An 18,552-nucleotide genomic window follows, 5' to 3' on the forward strand; every position below is an offset into this window, starting at 1 on the left:
CCCGCCACAGGAGTCGCTGGAGCGCGATGAGACAAGGCCAAAACCGGCCAAACCCTCCCTAACCCGGACGACGCACGTCGCCCCACGGACCTCCCGGTCGCGGCCGGCTGCGACAGAGCCTGGGCGCGAACCGAACTCTGGCACAGCTAGCACTGCGATGCACCCGGGAGGCTCTAGATTATTTTTTGACACGTTTGATTTATTACAGACACCTTAATGCCTACTTTTAAATTATTATGCGAGCTAAACATACAATAAAAAATATCAATATATTCGCCTTCAAGTATTTAAAAAAAAGTACTAATGTTACTTTCCCCACTATAACAACAAAAAAAAACATTTAAATACAAGTAATTTTGTCCTTTGAACATTCCTATGGAGGACTGCTTCTACTGGGGATTGGCAGTATGGGTGAACATTGGCTTCAAAGACTCTGTGGCCTATACATTGCATCAGCAATCCAGGGTTTGTATACATAACTGTTTTAAACCTAACCTTAACCACACTGCTAACCTTATGCCTAACCCTAAATTAAGACCAAAAAGCACATTTTTGTTTCCATTAATTATTACCATTTTAGCCAATTTTGACTGTGGATGTGGTATATAGTGGAAACCCAAATGCAGCTGAAAACAGCAGTCAGTCGGGGCATGTGAAGGTTCAGCAAAACCACTAATGCATATTTAAAGTAGGCTGGTTTTTACATTTAAAAAAATGGTTGTAATCAAAAGTCCTCATTGACCAGTAATAATATGGTATATTTGAAAATCCTTGTTACAGCTCATAAGCTGACACACTGCTGCCACCTGTTACCCACTATTCACATTCCACAATGCCATTTGATCTGTGTGATTACAGGGATTTTGGGTTGTAATGATGAATAGATAATTCAGTCCAAAAGAACACAAAGACAATATAAAGAGGAAATGATTTATATTAAGTAAAACAGTAAACAGTGAAATCGAACCCTGGTATGTTAAAATGCTTCAAGCTAAACAATGATAGAAAAGTATTGAGAGGGAGTACAACATGCTCAAACCTCCAGAATAAAAATCTACGTAACAATAAGCAATATATTAACTTTAATAAACAAACATTTTAGGTGAATGCTTTTGGCAATCAATTGAAGATTGGTTAAGTACTATCCCAAGAGAAACAGGAAATCAGCTGTCAGGGTCTATCACATCAGGCCAATACAGTATATCTTTGATTGTTCTTTCTTTCTTTCCTACTTTACATCTCCTTCTCTCTCTCTGTTCCGTTCTCTTCGTTTAGAGGATAGGGACTTAGGTCCAGCGTCAGCATGCGGCTGAACATGCACTCGTTAAACTGAGAGAAAAAGAAAGACAGTTAAGTCACAGGGACTGATATCCTCGCCTCCTTCTCAAGACACATTGGAGGAAAGCAACCTAGGTTCTCCTTTGGTGTTTTGGGAAGAAGGCAAGGAGAGACGATACGAGGAAAGACGCACTGATAAAGAGGCAGCAGAACCAGGCCGCGAGAGAAAGTTGGTCTGGAATAAAGGTGTTTTGGTACTGCACCTCAGGGTAGACCCCCAGCAGAGCGTCAGCTCTAGAGTAGAACTCCTCCTTTAGAGAGATGACGATGATCTGGAGGCTCTCTCTCGACTGCTCCCTGATAAAGCTGGTCACCTGCATCCACAGAGAGACAGACAGGTCAGCCATATTGCCATATTCGTAGCTACAGCCCATATTTAATCACAATTAAAATGTCAACTTGCTTTGCCAATATTGGTGTTGTCCAGGGCTGCATCAACCTCATCCAGGACAAAGAACGGAGCGGGACGGAAGCTGATTGAGAAAACACAAACATGAGACAATGGTTTAGTGCTGTATACTGATGGGCAAATCTCATGTCTGCTGTGTGTGTTAGCTGTGTAAAGCCAACACGAGAGCAGCGATGGCCTTCTCTCCTCCAGGCAGGTTGTCCACAGCCATGAACTTCTCTCTCTCTCTCACCTGTGTATTGCGAACACCAGAGCCAGGGCAGCGATGGCCTTCTCTCCTCCAGACAGGTTGTCCATGGCCATGAAGCGTTTCCCAGGAGCAATACAGTTGTAATTGATGCCATCCAGGTAGGGCTCATCTGGGTTCTCAGCACTCAGAATGGCCTGGAGGGAGCAGCACACATTCAGGCATATACACACCCGTACATTACACCAGGGTTCGTACAGACAGTGGCAAGTCAAATTCAAGGACTTTGAAGGACTTTTTCAAGCACTAACATTTATTTTCAAGGACCATCAATTTGTAATACTTCCTATTACGCAATTGTTTCTAGTCACCACCAGATGGAAGTATATCGCCACAACCTCATGAAAAAAACGAACTAACTTACTATTCATCACTACCTTAGAAGTTCCACTCAATAATACGTGTTTCACTACTTATTTATTACATACAGGAGTGGTAAGTCAGTAATGATGGTGTTGTAATTTGGGTAGTGATGAGCAGAGTTTTGGGACATGCCTACTGGTGAACACGTGTCCTATTCACATTACTACACAATTCCAACTTAATGACTGTATTTATTGGCTATTTATGGAATCTACTACTTAATAGCTACAAAAAAGCATCTTGCTTCCGACTGGCAGCTTTAGTGTCGCCGGTCGGAAGAAGGGCGAGTTGCCAGTGAAGAAAACGGCATGTGATCAGCCACCAGAATGGCAGGAGCACGGCTGCCGCTTGAATATCGCAGGCACCCTGTGAATGAGGCAATTGCCAAAAAAACTCCATAATGTAGAAGTGGCGCCAGCGCAGGAAGCAGTGTTGTCTTTCCCCCTTCATGTGGCGCATCAGGGCCGATTCACCCATGCTCGCAACGTCAAACTTGGACGACTTTTTATGCACATTACACAGTGTGGATTGGTTGGTTTCAGTGATGTAGTGGTAAATAAAGGTGGGTAAACTACGGTACCTGTCAACATTTTGGACACACTTACTCATTCAAAAGGTTTTTCTGTATTTTTATTATTTTCTACATTGTAGAATAACAGTGAAGACGTCAAAACTATGAAATAACACATATGGAATCATGTAGTAACCAAAAAAGTGTTAAACAAATACAAATATATTTAAAATTCTTCAAAGTAGCCACCCTTTGGCTTGATGACAGCTTTGCACACGCTTGGCATTCTCTCAACCAGCTTCAACTGGAATGCTTTTTCAACAGTCTTGAAGGAGTTTCCACATATGCTGAGCACTTGTTGGCTGCTTTTCCTTCACTCTGCTGTCCAACTCATCCCAAACCATCTCAGTTGGGTTGAGGTCGGGTGATTGTGGAGGCCAGGTCATCTGATGCAGCACTCCATCACTCTCCTTCTTGGTCAAATAGCCCTTACACAGCCTGGAGGTGTGTTGGGTCATTGTCCTCTTGAAAAACAAATGATAGTCCCACTAAGCGCAAACCAGATGGGATGGCGTATCGCTGCAGAACGCTGTGGTAGCCATGCTGGTTAAGTATGCCTTAAATTCTAAATAAATCACTGACAGTGTCACCAGCAAAGCACCCTCACACCTCCTCCTCCATGCTTCATGGTGGGAACCATACATGCAGAGATCATCCGTTCACCTACTCTGCGTCTTACAAAGACACCGCGGTTGGAAGCAAAAATTTCAAATTTGGACTCATCAGACCAAAGGACAGATTTCCACTGATCTAATGTCCATTGCTTGTGTTTCTTGGCCAAAGCAAGTCTCTTCTTATTGTTGGTGTGATAAATAAAAGATCCCAGAAATGTTCCATAAGCACAAAAGGCAGGATTGTATCTACAGTTGCCCGACATTTTAGCTATCAACGTGACGTTTGGCGGTGCCTAATCAGTCAGTTCTGTAACTGCCTGGCTCAGTGGCCGTGTGGGTGGAATGAGAGCTCGCCTGGCAACCACAGCGCGAAACACGTGAAGAAATAAAACTTGGTAGTCTACCTGGAAATTAATTTGCAAGACCAATACATTTTTCTGATATTTTTTTAAAATGTATTTGATCATGTTCTCCTCTCATTTGAATTGAAGTACTTTTGAAGTACCTACTTGAGAAAATGTCAGATTTTCAAGGTACTCTAGTACTTGAATTTCAGAGTACCAAATGGAAGTACTTTAAGCACCTCAAGGACCTTTTGCAAACCCTGTTACACACACACACATTACAAACACTACACACCACAAACCTGATAAGTGTGTCTATTACACAGTAGTATGAAGATTGCTTTCAGGTGTGTGTGTGTGTGTGTGTGTGTGTGTGTGTGTGTGTGTGTGTACAAGTGTTTCTGTATGAGTAAAGCCTTCACACCTGAGCGCTGGTGTTCCTGCACAGTTGTTTGTAGATCTGGTCGATGACGACAGAGACGTGTTCAAAGCACTGACTGAAGAGTCTGAAGCGTTTGGCTTTAACCTGCTCAAACTCCTGGTTACTCCTTCTGGCTGCCTTGGTGCTGACATCAAACGCTGGAGCACACAGAGGAAGACAGAGGCAATCAGATGAACATCATTCAGCCATACACACACACAGATATGTATTGCACCATGAACTTTAAGGGACCACAACAGAAAAAAGTTATTAACTTTATTGTGTTATCCCTGTCAAGTTTTTTTTAAATGTATGGAACCTCACTGAATGTTTTTTTTTTTTTTTTAACTGGCTATTTAAAATGTATAAGTCAATCAAAGATCTGTAGGGACTAAGAAGTTATGTCCCACCGTGGTATTGGGAGAACAAATGCTGCAATGCATTTTAAATATGCTACTCTAGCATCTTAAAAGTTTGTCACTAAAACCTGTTTCCTCTGGGTTTTAACTTTTTAGGGCCCTCAATGGGTTCCCACAATACACTCACCAAGACAAGTTAAGCAATAGCGTTTGTGTAATGAGGTGTGTGTCTGCACTATACAGTTGGTGTATTGAGGTGTGTTTTTGCACTTTGTACCGTCCACCACCCCCTGGAATTTGTCCTTGACCTCCCTCATTTTCTCCAGGGCTTTAAGGTTGGGGGCTGTGGAGCGCTGTAGGACCCCCTCTAGAGAGGATACTGTCTCCTTAAGACGCTCTACCTGGGGGTCCACCTCCTCCCCTGCAAGATCCTGTTGGACATAAAGACACACACACACGTTTGGACAGCATAACGTTAGATACATAACTGTCCTCTGGGGTGAACACAGTACATTAACTGTATGATAGTGATCAGTTCTTAAAGCTAAGAGACTGAGAAGGGATACTGTAGATTGATTAATGAGGTCTACCTTCAGCTCAGTTCCCAGGCCAGAGTAGTCGATGACCATCAGCGCCTCTCTCTCGTAGATGTCCATAGTGGTGCAGGTGCTTTCTGTGAGTGACTCTGAGTCCAGCTGACAAGGCCAGAACAGTCAATCAGACATAAGAGGAATATAACTTTATTCTCCCCCGATAGTGAATTTGAATTACACATATGAGAGGTAAACAACTGTACATCCAAGTACGCAATACACATTCAGTACAAGAAAGGAGAATGTGAACACAGACTGTCATCTGGGCAGGTCCTGGATTTTACAGCCCTAATGCACACTACCCTGGTCTATGCCCCCCCCCCCACCCTGTCTCTGATAGTGGAGGCTACTGAGGGGAGGAAAGCTCATAATAATGGTTGGAAAGGAGCAAATGGACCTGCATCAAACACATAAAAAAACATTACGATTACAGCCATTACGACAAGCCCATATTTCCCAATTTAACGTGCTACCACCCTCCTGTGGTCTCTAGTCTGTCCTACCTGCACCTCACTGATCTCGTCCAAGCTGCCAGACAGCAGCGTGATGGGCAGGCCCTGGATCTTACAACCTAGCAGCAGGTTGTGTTTCCAGATCCTCAACTGCTCCAGGGCTGTCTCAGCTGAGATAACCTCCCTCTGCAGCTTCACCTGCTCTCTGGTGGGGAGAAGGGTTAGACACGAAGAGGGGACAGAGAAAGGAAGAAGAGAAGGGGGAGGGAGATACAGAGAATGAAGAGGGATAGGGCGGAGAGAGGAGAAGATCAGCTTTTAGAGAGGGCGATGAGACCAGTGAAGTGACCTGCAATCAATTTGATACACTGGACAAAAATAACTGACAGCAGAACAGCCACAGTTAGTAGTACCTGGAGCACTCCTGAAGGCTCTTCATCGTTTGGTCCACCTGGGCCTTAGAGTCAGTAGCCTGGGTCTTCTTCCCCAGCAGATGATTCTTCAGATTTAACACTTTAGATTGACTCTCTTCCATCACCACCAGCAGCTTCTCCTCCTCCTAGCGGAGACACAAGAGAACAACACAACACTGGGATTACATTCTGTGTGATTTTAGAGGAGGACTTGAGAAGCTGATGGGAAAAGGGAAGGAAGGGAGGTATGAAGGGACAAGAAAGGAGGATGAAAGGAGATAACATGAGAGGGAAGTTGAGAAAAGGAGAATGGAGGAGGAGAGGAAGTATGTTTTGCCTGCTTCTGTTCTTCCACTCTGCTCTGCTCCTTGGCGATGGTCTCCTCTAGTTTCTTCATCTTCTTCCTCTGCTGCTCCAGCTGACCCTGTTCATACTCCAACTGGGCCTTCAGACAGGTCCGCTGAGACTCAAACTCCAACCTGGGAGAGGGGTGGGAAAAGAGAGGGGGGTTGATTACACTCAGGCAGTGACAGAAAAGAGATGTGGGAGAGGAGATGCCAGAAAAAATATAATAATATTGCGAACAATATACAGTGCATTCGGAAAGTATTCAGACCCCTTGACTTTTGCCACATTTTGTTACGCCTTATTCTAAAATTTATTAAATTACTTTTATCCTCATCAATCTAAATACAAAAAACAGAAATACCTTTTTTTACATAAGTATTCAGACCCTTTGCTATGACTCGAAATTGAGCTAATTTACATCCTGCTTCCATTGATCATCCTTGAGATGTTTCTACAACTTGATTGGAGTCCACCTGTGGTAAATTCAATTGATTGGACATGATTGGGAAAGGCACACACCTGTCTATAGAAGGTCCCACAATTGACAGTGCATGTCAGAGCAAAACCAAGCCATGATGTCGAAGGAATTGTCCACAGAGGTCAGAGACAGGATTGTGTCGAGGCACAGAACTGGAGAAGGGTACCAAAACATTTCTGCAGAATTGAAGGTCCCCAAGAACACAGTGGCCTCCATCATTCTTAAATGGAAGAAGTTTGGATCCACCAAGACTCTTCCTAGAACTGGCCGCCCGGCCAAACTGAGCAATTGGGACAGAAGAACCTGATGGTCACTCTGACAGAGCTCCAGAGTTCCTCTGTGGCGATGGAAGAAATTTCCAGAAGAACAACCATCTCTGCAGCATTCCACCAATCAGGCCGTTATGGTAGAATGGCCAGACATAAGTCACTCCTCAGTAAAAGGCACATGACATCCCGCTTAGTGTTTGCCAAAAGGCATCTAAAGGACTCTCAGACCATGAGAAACAAGATTCTCTGATCTGATAAAACCAAGATTGAACTCTTTGGCCTGAATGCCAAGTGTCACGTATGGAGGAAACCTGGCTCCATCCATACGGTGAAGCATGGTGGTGGTACTATCATGCGCTGGGGCTGTTTTTCAGTGACAGGGACTGGGCGACTAGTCAAGACCGAGGGAAAGATGAACAGGGTAAAGTACAGAGATATCCTTGATGAAAACCTGCTCCAGAGCATCTAGGACCTCAAACTGGGTTGAAGGTTCATCTTCCAACAGGACAATGACCCTAAGCACACAGCTAAGACAACACAGGAGTGGCTTCGGGACATTTCTCTGAATGTCCTTGAGTGGACCAGCCACAGCCAGGACTTCAATTCGATCAAACATCTCTGGAGAGACCTGAAAATAGCTGTGCAGCGACGCTCCCCATGCAACCTGACAGAACTTGAGAGGATCTGCAGAGGAGAATGGGAGAAACTCTCTAAATACAGGTGTGCCAAGCTTGTAGTGTCATACTCAAGAAGACTTGAGGCTGTAATCGCTGCCAAAGAAGCTTTAACAAAGTACTGTGTAAAGGGTCTGTATACTTATGTAGATGTGATTTTTTCGTATTGTATCTTTAATACATTTGCAAAAATTTCTCAAGACCTGTTTTTGTTTTGTCATTATGAGGTATTGTGTGTAGATTGATGAGGGGGGAAAAAACACTTTAATACATTTTAGAATAAGGTTGTAATGTAACAAAATGGGGAAAAAGTCAAGGGGTCTGAACACTTTCCCGAATGCACTGTACACCATATAAGAACAAGCATACTGTACAATCAGTCCATATAAACTTGTTAGCATCATTGTTCCATAGACCATATATACTGTATGTAATGTGGGGAGGTCCAGTCCAGTACCGTTTCCTGTCTACATCCTGCTGCTGTTTGAGATGCTCCTGTTCATACTCCCTGATGTTCGCCACTCCTATCTCAGTACAGAAGTCTGAGAACACCACGTCCTCCATCTGAACACAGAACAATAACAACAACATTACCACTAACCCGGTCCCCCTAGACATAGTAGGCAGAACGTTCCTACTCTATGGCAGTGACATACTACAAATATTTGGTAGTGCGGCAGGTAGCCTAGCGGTTAGAGCGTTTGGCCAGGAATCAAAAGGTCACTGGTTTGAATCCCCAAGCTGACAAGTTGAAAAATCTGTTAATGTGATCTTGATCCAGGGCACGTTGTTCCTGTAAATCTCTCTGGAAAAGAGTGTCTGCTAAATTATGTAAAAGTATAGTCGCATGTGGCTCAGTTGGTAGAGCATGGCACTTCCCACTCTGGAGTTGTGGGTTCAATTCACACTTGAATTCAACATGTGTCTACTTTCTTCTTTTCCAACAAGAGCTTTTCCAACAAGACCATCAACAGTTTTTCAGCTTATCATGTCTTGGGCGATGTTTTCGAGTTTTGAAAATGTATGCACTCACTACTGTAAGTCTCTCTGGATAAGAGCGTCTGCTAATTGATGTAAAACCTTGGTGTTGTTTGTGTTAGCTATGACATGCCACTAATAACAGGTGTCTGCTATTTAGCGGATGCTCTTATCCAAAGCGACTTACAATAGAAATTAGAGTTAAGTGCCTTGCTCAAGGGCGTATCGACAGCCCCCCCCTTAGCCGTCTCAGGGATTCAAACCAGCAACCTTTTGGTTACCAGCCCAATGCTTTTAACCGCTAGGCTACCTGCCAATTTAGGCATTATTCTAAATAGTCTTGGTAGCAGTGCATCCTGACCTGGTTGATCCTATCTTGGAGCTTCTTCATCTCCAGCTCCTTGACCTCCATGTTCTCTTTCTGCATCTCCAGCTGAGACTCCATGTTGGCCAGCTCAGCCTCCAGGCGAGACATCTCCTGAAGGGAGAGACATGCAAGTTGTCAAGACATGAGATGTGCGCGACATGGGCCACAGATAGAGAAAACTCTGACAGTATTGAGAGACTTACAGTACAGTGCATACATTTTCAAAACTCAAAAACATCACCCAAGACTTGATAAGCTGAAAAACTGTTGATGGCTTACTATGCTCTTGTTGGAGTAAAAATAAGTAGACACATGTTGAATTCATGTAGAAGTGGTGGTTTACAGATGGTGTAGCCACAGTAACAGTGTTAGTATAGTTTACCGCGTGGCAGTTGGGAATACTCTTCTTGCGGAGGGTGTCCAGTTCAGTGTGGGAGTACTTCAGACGGGTCTGAACCCCGTGAGCCTGAGACTGGATCTGTTTCAGCTCAGGCTCCTTACGCTTCAGCTTCACCAGACCCTGTCACATGACACAGGAAGTGGAAATAAAGGACTGTCTCATATAATCTTCCCCTTCAAGTTGGTCAGAAAAACTACACTCCCTGAGCCAGAGAGAATAAGTTTGCGGTTTAGCAGTGCATATTATAGAATCAAGACTTACAATAATAAAAAATGTATTAGATTCCCAGACTTTCAAAATCTAGATTCTGAACGTGTGCAAAGACCCAGACTCACACGTAGCTCTGCAGTCAGCTGTTCTTTGAGCTCCTTCAGCTTGGTCATGTCCTTCTCGTCCCAGCGCCGAGCCTTGCTCCGCAGGTGGCTGGAGCCCCCAGAGATCACCCCTGACTTGGAGAACATGGTACCGTCCAGAGCCACCGTCTGGGGGAAAATATCGAGGTGGGTGCTACCACAGTAAAGTGGATGGGCGGAACTCTGACTGTCTTGCTGGTTGACTGACTAATTGTGCATGTTTGAGATTGTCTACTGTACATTGCAGTCGGACTGCGCAGAATTACTGATCTATATATCACCTTGAATCCCATAGCCCTCAAACAAGCTGAATGACTGACTAACTCACCTTGAGTCGCTCAGGCCCGTCGAAGGCGATGGCTCTGGCCTCTTTGAGTGTCTCACAGACCAGAGCGTTGCCACACACAAACTGGATGACTTTCTTCAGCTGAGGAGCGGTAGGGGAACACTGCACCACGTCCACCATCATCTTAGCTCCACGCACCCCACGCAGTCGCTCATTCAGAGGGCTCACCTGGGAAGGGACAGGGAGGTGGGACAGACTCAGTGAGGTTTGTGTGTTAATCAAAGCCTCTGTTGTTAGTTTTAGGTAGTTCTGGTTGTGTTTCTCCATCCCCCATCCCTCAGCGTTATAGCAAATGTAGCGGAGCTGCCGTTTTGTTGTTGTTTTTTAAAATGAAGGAGTAGGCCTATAAACAATCTCTCCTTCTGTGTCCACTGACTCACGTCCAGGTAATCTATGGGTAAGAAGGTTTCTGGTTCGGCCCTCTCCTCTTTGACAAAGCGGATGCAGTCCCGAGCCACCTTCTCTGACGACACTACTATGGCGTTCATGTAGCGTCCAAACACCTTGGTGACGGCCAGCTGGTACTTCTTATGGATGGGGCTGCACAGGTCCACCAGACGACCAAACTGGGAAATAGAGGAACAAACACACCGTGGCAGAAATCTTCCTCTGGATGCTGACAAAGATCTTGGAAGATCCTACAAGACCTTCAGATAGATCTTACTGGATACTAGTAACAAGATCTTAAAATATCTCGAGATTCTACGAGATCCTAAACAAGATTGCTGCCAAGACAATCCCTGCAAGCTCACATTCAACTGACTCCAATAAGAGATGAGGGGTGGATGCACTATGGAAGATGATATATACCCAGTTTGATCTAATGAGGTGTTGGTGGCAGTGAGACAGGGATGTCTAGGGATGTCTCACCAGTGTGTCAGGGTAGAGTCTGCGGAGGTTTTCCAGGACCTCGTTGCGTTGCTGCTGCCTCTTACTCTCCTGGCTGTCCAGCCTGGCATTCTGCAGCTCTCCCAGTACCTCCCCTAACTCCTGGTTCACCTCCTCCCCCCTCACCCTCCCTCTCTGCAGTTCCGCAGACAGCACCTCCTCCTGCTGACGAGACTCCTCCAGAGTTCTCCTGAACAGAAGAAAAACACAGTTTGTCACTCTTTTTCCCTTCTTTCTCCCTCTCTCCCTTTCTCTCTCTCTCATTTTCTCTCTCTCCTCTCTCTCTCCTTCTCTCTCTAATTTTCTATCGCTCTCTCCTTCCCTCTCTCCTCTCTCTCTCCTTCTCGGTCTTTCTCTCAGTAGTTTAGTATGTCAGCACAGCCAAGAGAAGCTTTATAAAGAATGGGGGACTTAACACTGACAAAAGTATTTAGGTAGTGTTCTCCTTCAAAAAATAACAGCAACACATATATACAATAGGGGTGGGAATTGCCAGGGTCCTCACAAAACGATATTATCACGATACTTAGATGCCGATACGATATGTATCGTGGTTCTCATGATTCTATGTATTGCGATTCGTTACTAAGGTTTAATTGCAATTTGATGTTCGAAACATATTGCTCACTATATGTCTGCTGCAGGTAGACGAGAGAGAGCCTTATAAAATGAGTTTGATCAGTCATGGAAATAAGTGCTGAAAACATGTTGATTCAATATTTAAAAAGAAGATGGAGAACACACTATAGGATAAAAAATAGCTGCGTTTTGGCACAGGTACAGCCGACTAGTGCTACCTAGCAAAAATCTACAAAGAAATTGTCCAAAATACTTTGAAGTCAAAGTATCTATTTATCGTCCAAAATAATATTGTGATTTGTAACTACAGTTGAAGTGGGAAGTTTACATACACTTAGGTTGGAGTCATTAAAACTCTTTTTCAACCACTCCACAAATATCTTATTAAGAAAACAATAGTTTTGGCATGTCGGTTAGGACATCTACTTTAATGCATGACCCAAGTAATTTTCCCAACAATTGTTTAGAGACAGAATATTTCACTTATAATTCACTGTATCACAATTCCAGTGGGTCAGAAGTTTACATACACTAAGTTGAATGGGCCTTTAAACAGCTTGGAAAATTCCAGAAAATTATGTCATGATTTTAGAAGCTTCTGATAGGCTAATTGACATAATTTGAGTCAATCGGAGGTGTACCTGTGGATGTATTTCAAGGCCTACCTTCAAACTCAGTGCCTCTTTGCTTGACATCATGGGAAAATCAAAAGAAATCAGCCAATACCCCAGATTTTTTTTTATTGAAGACCTCCACAAGTCTGGTTCATCCTTGGGAGCAATTTCCAAACGCCTGAAGGTACAACGTTCATCTGTACGAAGAATAGTACGCAAGTATAAACACCATGGGACCATGCAGCCGCCATACCGCTCAGGAAGGAGACGCGTTCTGTCTCCTAGAGATGACAGTACTTCGGTGCGAAAAGTGCAAATCAATCCCAGAACAAGAGCAAAGGACCTTGTGAAGATGATGGAGGAAACGGGTACAAAAGTATTATATCCACAGTAAAACGAGTCCGATATCGACATAACCTGAAAGGCCGCTCAGCAAGGAAGAAGCCAGTGCTCAAAACCGCCATAAAAAAGCCAGACTATGGTTTGCAACTGCACATGGGGACAAAGATCGTACTTTTTGGAGAAATGTCCTCTGGTCTGATGAAACAAAAATAGAACTGTTTGGCCATAATGACCATTGTTATGTTTGGAGGAAAAAGGGGGAGGCTTGCAAGCAGAAGAACACCAACCCAACCATGAAGCACAGGGGTGGCAGCATCATGTTGTGGGGGTGCTTTGCTGCAGGAGGGACTGGTGCACTTCACAAAATAGATGGCATCATGAGACAGGAAAATTATGTGGATATATTGAAGCAACATCTCAAAACATCAGTCAGGAAGTTGAAGCTTGGTCACAAATGGGTCTTCCAAATGGACAATGATCCCAAGCATACTTCCAAAGTTGTGGCAAAATGGCTGAAGGACAACAAAGTCAAGGTATTGGAGTGGCCATCACAAAGCCCTGACCTCAATCCTATAGAAAATTTGTGGGCAGAACTGAAAAAGCATGTGCAAGCAAGGAGGCCTATAAACCTGACTCAGTTACACCAGCTCTGTCAGGATTCACCCAACTTATTGTGGGAAGCTTGTGGAAGGCTACCCAAAACATTTGACGTTTGACCCAAGTTAAACAACTTAAAGGCAATACTACCAAATACTAATTGAGTGTATGTAAACTTCTGACCCACTGGGAATGTGATGAAAGAAATAAAAGCTGAAATAAATCATTCTCTCTACTATTATTCTGACATTTCACATTCTTAAAATAAACTGGTGATCCTAACCGATAATAAACCGGTGATCCTAAGACGGGGAATTTTCACGAGGATTATTTGTCAGGAATTGTGAAAAACTGAGTTTAAATGTATTTGGCTAAGGTGTATGTAAACTTCCGACTTCAACTGTATCTATTTTTTCACTCATCAGTAACCAGTAACATACACAACACATGACTTACTTGCAGGTGTTGGTGTACTCCTCCAGTTTATCTCCTCTCCTGGTGAAGTCCCCCAGCTGAGTCTGGTTGTGCTTAATGCTTACCTATATACACAGAGAAAGTCAACACCAATTTCTGTTTTCACACACACACACACACACACACACACACACACACACACACACACACACACACACACACACACACACACACACACTAGTACCTACCTCCACTTCTTTCTTCCTCCGCTGGTCAAACTCGATTTTCTGATGGTCAGCCTTGACCTCCCAGTGCATCTTCTCAGCCTGCTGGGCCAGGAGGGCCCCCTGCTTCCTGGCCAGCTCCTTCAGCTCCTTATAGCGCTCCAACTAGACACACACACACACACACACACACACACACACACACACACACACACACACACACACACACACACACACACACACACACACACACACACACACACACACACACACACACACACACACACACACACACACACAGAGCACATGGACCTAAACTACACTGAACAAAAATATAAACGCAACATGTAAAGTGTTGGTTCCATATTTCATAAGCTGAAATCCCTGGGTCGCTCCTCTTTTCAGTTCGCTGCAGCTAGCGACTGGAACGAGCTGCAAAAACACTCAAACGGGACAAACTGGAAACTGTCTCTTCATTCAAAGACTCAATCATTGACACTCTTACTGACAGTTGTGCATGCTTCGCGTGAAATATTGTTGTCTCTACCTTCTTGCCTTTGCGCTGTTGTCTGTGCCCAGTAATGTTTGTACCATGTTTTGTTGCTACCATGTTGTTGTCATGTTGTGTTGCTACCATGCTGTGTTGTCATGTGTTGCTGCCATGTTATGTTGTTATCTTAGGTCTCTCTTTATGTTGTGTTGTCTCTCTTATTACCTGTTCCTCCTCCAGCTGTATGTCAGCCCCCCGGTCGGTCAACTTCTCCTGGGCATGTCTCTCATAGTCCCTCCAGGCCCTCTCCAGCTCCTGGAGCTCCTGATGGAACTCAGCCAGCTCCTCCTCTTTCTTGGCCCCCATCCTCTGGCCCTTCTCCAGGGCTCCACGGGTATCATCTACCTTCTTTAGGTGGTGGGCCGTATTCACCTTGGCCTTGATGTACTGGGACCGACGCAGGGACAGTGTCTGCTCCTGCCCACTGGGGGAGAGGGAGAGGTTAGTTTAGTTAGTAATAAACACACACACCTCTCTCTACACACACATCTTCCTCCTGACTCCTACCCACCGGATCTCCTTCTCAATCTGCTGCAGCTCTCTGGTAAAGCGTCCATGTTCTTTTTTCTGGGCCTTGACGCTCTGCTCCCACCCATCCAGTCCTGTCTTCTGACCGGCCACAGCTTCCTGTCTCTTCCTCAGGGTCTTTGACAGGGCACTCAGGCCCTGCTGGTTGTGGTACAGCTGGAACAGGTTAAGCTGCAGCCTCCCCTGGTTCAGGTCATCCACCAACTCCTGGTACTTCTGGGCCTGGGGGATGAGGACGAAGAGAGGGACAGTTCTTTTATTTTATTTTTAACCTGTATTTAACTAGGCAAGTCAGTTAAGAACAAATTCTTATTTAGAATGGCGGCCTACACCGGCCAGACCCGGACGACGCTGGGCCAATTGTGCGCCGCCTTACGGGACTCCCAATCACGGCCGGTTGTGATACAGCCTGGACTTGAACTAGGGTGTTTGTAGTGACACCTCTAGCACTGAGATGCAGTGCCTTAGAACGCTGCGCCACTCGGGAGCCTAAGAGCATATACATGAATTGAACAATAAACATTGTGAATTGAAATTCCAAAACTTTTCCATGACTTTTAACCACATTTCCAGATTGTCGTGATGATTTAATGTGACTGGGTAAAAAGCAAGTTGTCATTTACTAACTGTTACGACAGTGTTATGTTAAGTCTTATGACAGATAAATGGAGAATATCCCCTCTCTGTGTTCTTATCCTACCTCCACTTTCTCTGAGGAGACCTGCTTCTTCTCTGCGGTGGCTGTCCTCTTCTTGTTGAAGTGGAACTGCGTGTCTTCTTTAGCCTTCTGCAGAGCCTCCTTCTTCCTGTCATAGTCATCAGACAGCTCCAGAGACTGGCTGATGCGCTCAAACATCTTGGTCCGCTCCTTGGGGTTCTTCATGGCGATGGACTCCACCGCCCCCTGTATGGAGTCACAGGAAATATAAAACAGAGGTCACTATTAAACTGTCTCAGAATTTACTTTAATGAATGGCACTGTAATTAGCTACATTATAAATTATGATAAAATACTGGCAGTTGTGTGTGTGGGAGTGTTTGCTTACCTGGAATACCAGACAGTTTCTAGCTTTAGTCACAATGCCTATCTTCTCCAGTTCCTCTGTGTACTTGGCAAGGGTGATTTGTCTGCCATTGATGCGATACTCAGAGGAGTCCCCTGGAAGATACACAACATTAGTGCATACAGTACAGTAGCTACAATCATTAGTTGAGCTAGTATTTGCATACACTACTGGACCAAATTTTTGCTAAATATTTGCTGAATAAGACAGACCAGGTCAGAATGAAAAACAACGTTAAAAAGACATTCCAGATGTTGAAGTTAGGTTCTATTTAGGTTCTAAATTAAAGGTGAAAATATGTATTTTCCGGATGTTTAAAATACATATTTTATAGGAAGTTGCAAAGGCGTCTTTTCCGGACATTGAAATCAGGCTCATTTTTTGTTGTGAATGAAAGTTGAAAATATGTAATTTATAGACATCTATGTTTGGGCCAAATCAAGGCTGGTCAAAATCAATGTCCGTGAACGTTGAAGTCAAGGCCCGTCTGGACCGCCCAAAATCTGAACCAAACATAGATTTCTATGATTGGTTCAGATTTGGTTTGGACCAGACCAAAGACCAATGTCCGTGGATGTGGAAATCAAGACGGGTCCGGACTGCACCAAAAAAAGACTTCCAAAAGGTCGCAGTCCATCCATGCTTACTGAGATGACTGAAATCGAATTTTATGAATGACCATCTATGTGGTAAGTCTAACATTTGTAAAACATCAAAAAACGAAGTCCGGTCCAGAACAAATAAAGACTTCCGAAAGAACTTGTGCTTACTGGGGTGTAGCCTACCTGTCAGCCTGCAATGGAATTTTATGAATGCCTATCCATGTAGTAGGCCCACAGTTTTTAAGACAGGCTGTTACATTGGCTTTATTAGTCCTTATTCCTGTGACTAATCAATTTGGCTATTTAAGCTCTGAATATCAACTACCCAACTTTATCAGGAGTTATTGTGAACTTATTTGCAATGTGTTTACACAACAGGAAATGCAGAAGTATTTTATTTTACGCTATGATCAGCTTGTCAAAAATGGACAGATACAAACTTGAAACCACTGATCACGACAATGGGGTGAAACTCTTGGACAACATTTGTGATTGTCCATTCCATATTGTCCATTTTACTTTGACCTGTCGAGTTTTTAGGATATGTTGTTTGTTAACATGACAGCGCATGTTTTATTTGATTGGGTGCCATTTAGGTTAAGCTATTTGATCAGGGAGAAACCAGTATGATGTAGAAAATGTCCATCTCATTACACTGTCATACATTTGATCTCCAGCCTGTAGGCTACAGAAAAGTCCAACTATTATTTATGTTATATCCTACTTCTGCTGTATGATTTATGTTAGATTCATTTTTTGACGGAATGTTGGTGGAGTTCTGCAGCAAAGGGCGGCATCAGCGATCACATTACAAACCCATATGCCACTGGTTGAGAGAAATTGTCATTGTTTTTGGGCAAAATTAGGTTAGTGTTGTTTTTGGGAGATGGGTCATCAACCCTGTCTAATGAATCCCTCATAAATCCTGCCTAATGAGCGGGCCGGCCGTGGCATGAGTCCACTAGATAACATTGTTTTCTAATATGAAATAAGTCTATAGTTGCTAGCCCTTCGATGCAATCCAACTCACCCGATATGCTCCTACAGAAGTTGAGCTCCTCTCCGTTGTCGTCGCAGTAGCGCATGGCGACGCTGGCTGTGGTGGACACCGGCCTGCCAATGTGGGCTCCGTGGATGAGGTCCCTGGTGTGCTTCACGCGGAGAGTCGCTGCCCGTTCCCCCATCACGAAGCTCAGGGCATCCATCACGTTCGACTTACCTATGGAAATATGTTGCAAAGTGAAATGCCAGCTAGGTATATATGAAACGTATTATCAGAACTATCAATAACTGTCTGGTATTGCCAGTGAGTACACGCCATGCTAAAACGCAGACAGTTTAGCAAGCCATATTGGTTCATTGCAAGCTAACGTTAGCTAGCAAGCAAGTTGATCAAGATAAAACAAAAGTTCAAGAAAACTTACCGGATCCATTTGTGCCAATAATACAGTTAAACCTTTTAAAAGGTCCAATTACTTGCTTCCCTCGCCATGACTTAAAATTATCCACATCCAACTGCTTTAGAAAACCCATTTTGGGTAGCTAGGTAGTCAAAAACAGTTTTTGTCAAGTTTTTCCTCAGAAGAGCGCTGCTGAGTCGAAGCCTTCTCCTTTGGCGGGAAAAACTAAAATAAGAACATTGGTAAAGGTTGCTAAATCTTCATTAGAATATATCTAGGTTATAATATATAAAAACAATTTTTTACATGATATTAATTTAAATGTTCTACATTTAATTTACTTTCATTATTTATTGGCTATGTTGTAACCTTTGCCTTGGGGCAACACTGTTGCAAGCAGTGACTATGGCAAA

The 18,552-nt window shown here is 43.9% G+C and overlaps 1 protein-coding gene across 1 annotated transcript; it reads right to left on the reverse strand.

Annotated features, from left to right (window-relative positions):
- Nucleotides 1-955: 955 nt before the first annotated feature.
- smc1b (structural maintenance of chromosomes 1B) lies at nt 956-18,341 on the reverse strand. The gene is made up of 25 exons (XM_055933398.1): nt 18,164-18,341; nt 17,770-17,958; nt 16,120-16,232; nt 15,774-15,977; nt 15,057-15,295; nt 14,711-14,969; nt 14,020-14,160; nt 13,814-13,896; nt 11,208-11,415; nt 10,718-10,903; nt 10,320-10,505; nt 9,974-10,120; nt 9,621-9,758; nt 9,233-9,349; nt 8,351-8,457; nt 6,462-6,603; nt 6,125-6,270; nt 5,763-5,916; nt 5,257-5,361; nt 4,944-5,097; nt 4,311-4,465; nt 1,980-2,131; nt 1,742-1,811; nt 1,542-1,652; nt 956-1,329 (listed from the first exon to the last, which is right to left on the reverse strand). The coding sequence occupies exons 1-25, from the start codon at nt 18,270-18,272 to the stop codon at nt 1,234-1,236; spliced, it is 3,711 nt and encodes a 1,236-aa protein (XP_055789373.1). The 5' UTR covers nt 18,273-18,341; the 3' UTR covers nt 956-1,233.
- Nucleotides 18,342-18,552: the final 211 nt, after the last annotated feature.

This window comes from Salvelinus fontinalis, chromosome 9 (assembly GCF_029448725.1).
Source record: "Salvelinus fontinalis isolate EN_2023a chromosome 9, ASM2944872v1, whole genome shotgun sequence".
Lineage (NCBI taxonomy): Eukaryota > Metazoa > Chordata > Actinopteri > Salmoniformes > Salmonidae > Salvelinus > Salvelinus fontinalis.

Coding starts and splice junctions, on each gene's coding strand:
- smc1b (XM_055933398.1), bottom strand. CDS start 18,272: ATGGGTTTTCTAAAGCAGTTGGATGTGGATAATTTTAAGTCATGGCGA. Junction 11,416..13,813: donor GAGTACACCAACACCTGCAA/GTAAGTCATGTG, acceptor TCTTCTGTTCAG/GAGAACTCTGGAGGAGTCTC. Junction 1,812..1,979: donor CTGGTGTTCGCAATACACAG/GTGAGAGAGAGA, acceptor TTTCTCAATCAG/CTTCCGTCCCGCTCCGTTCT.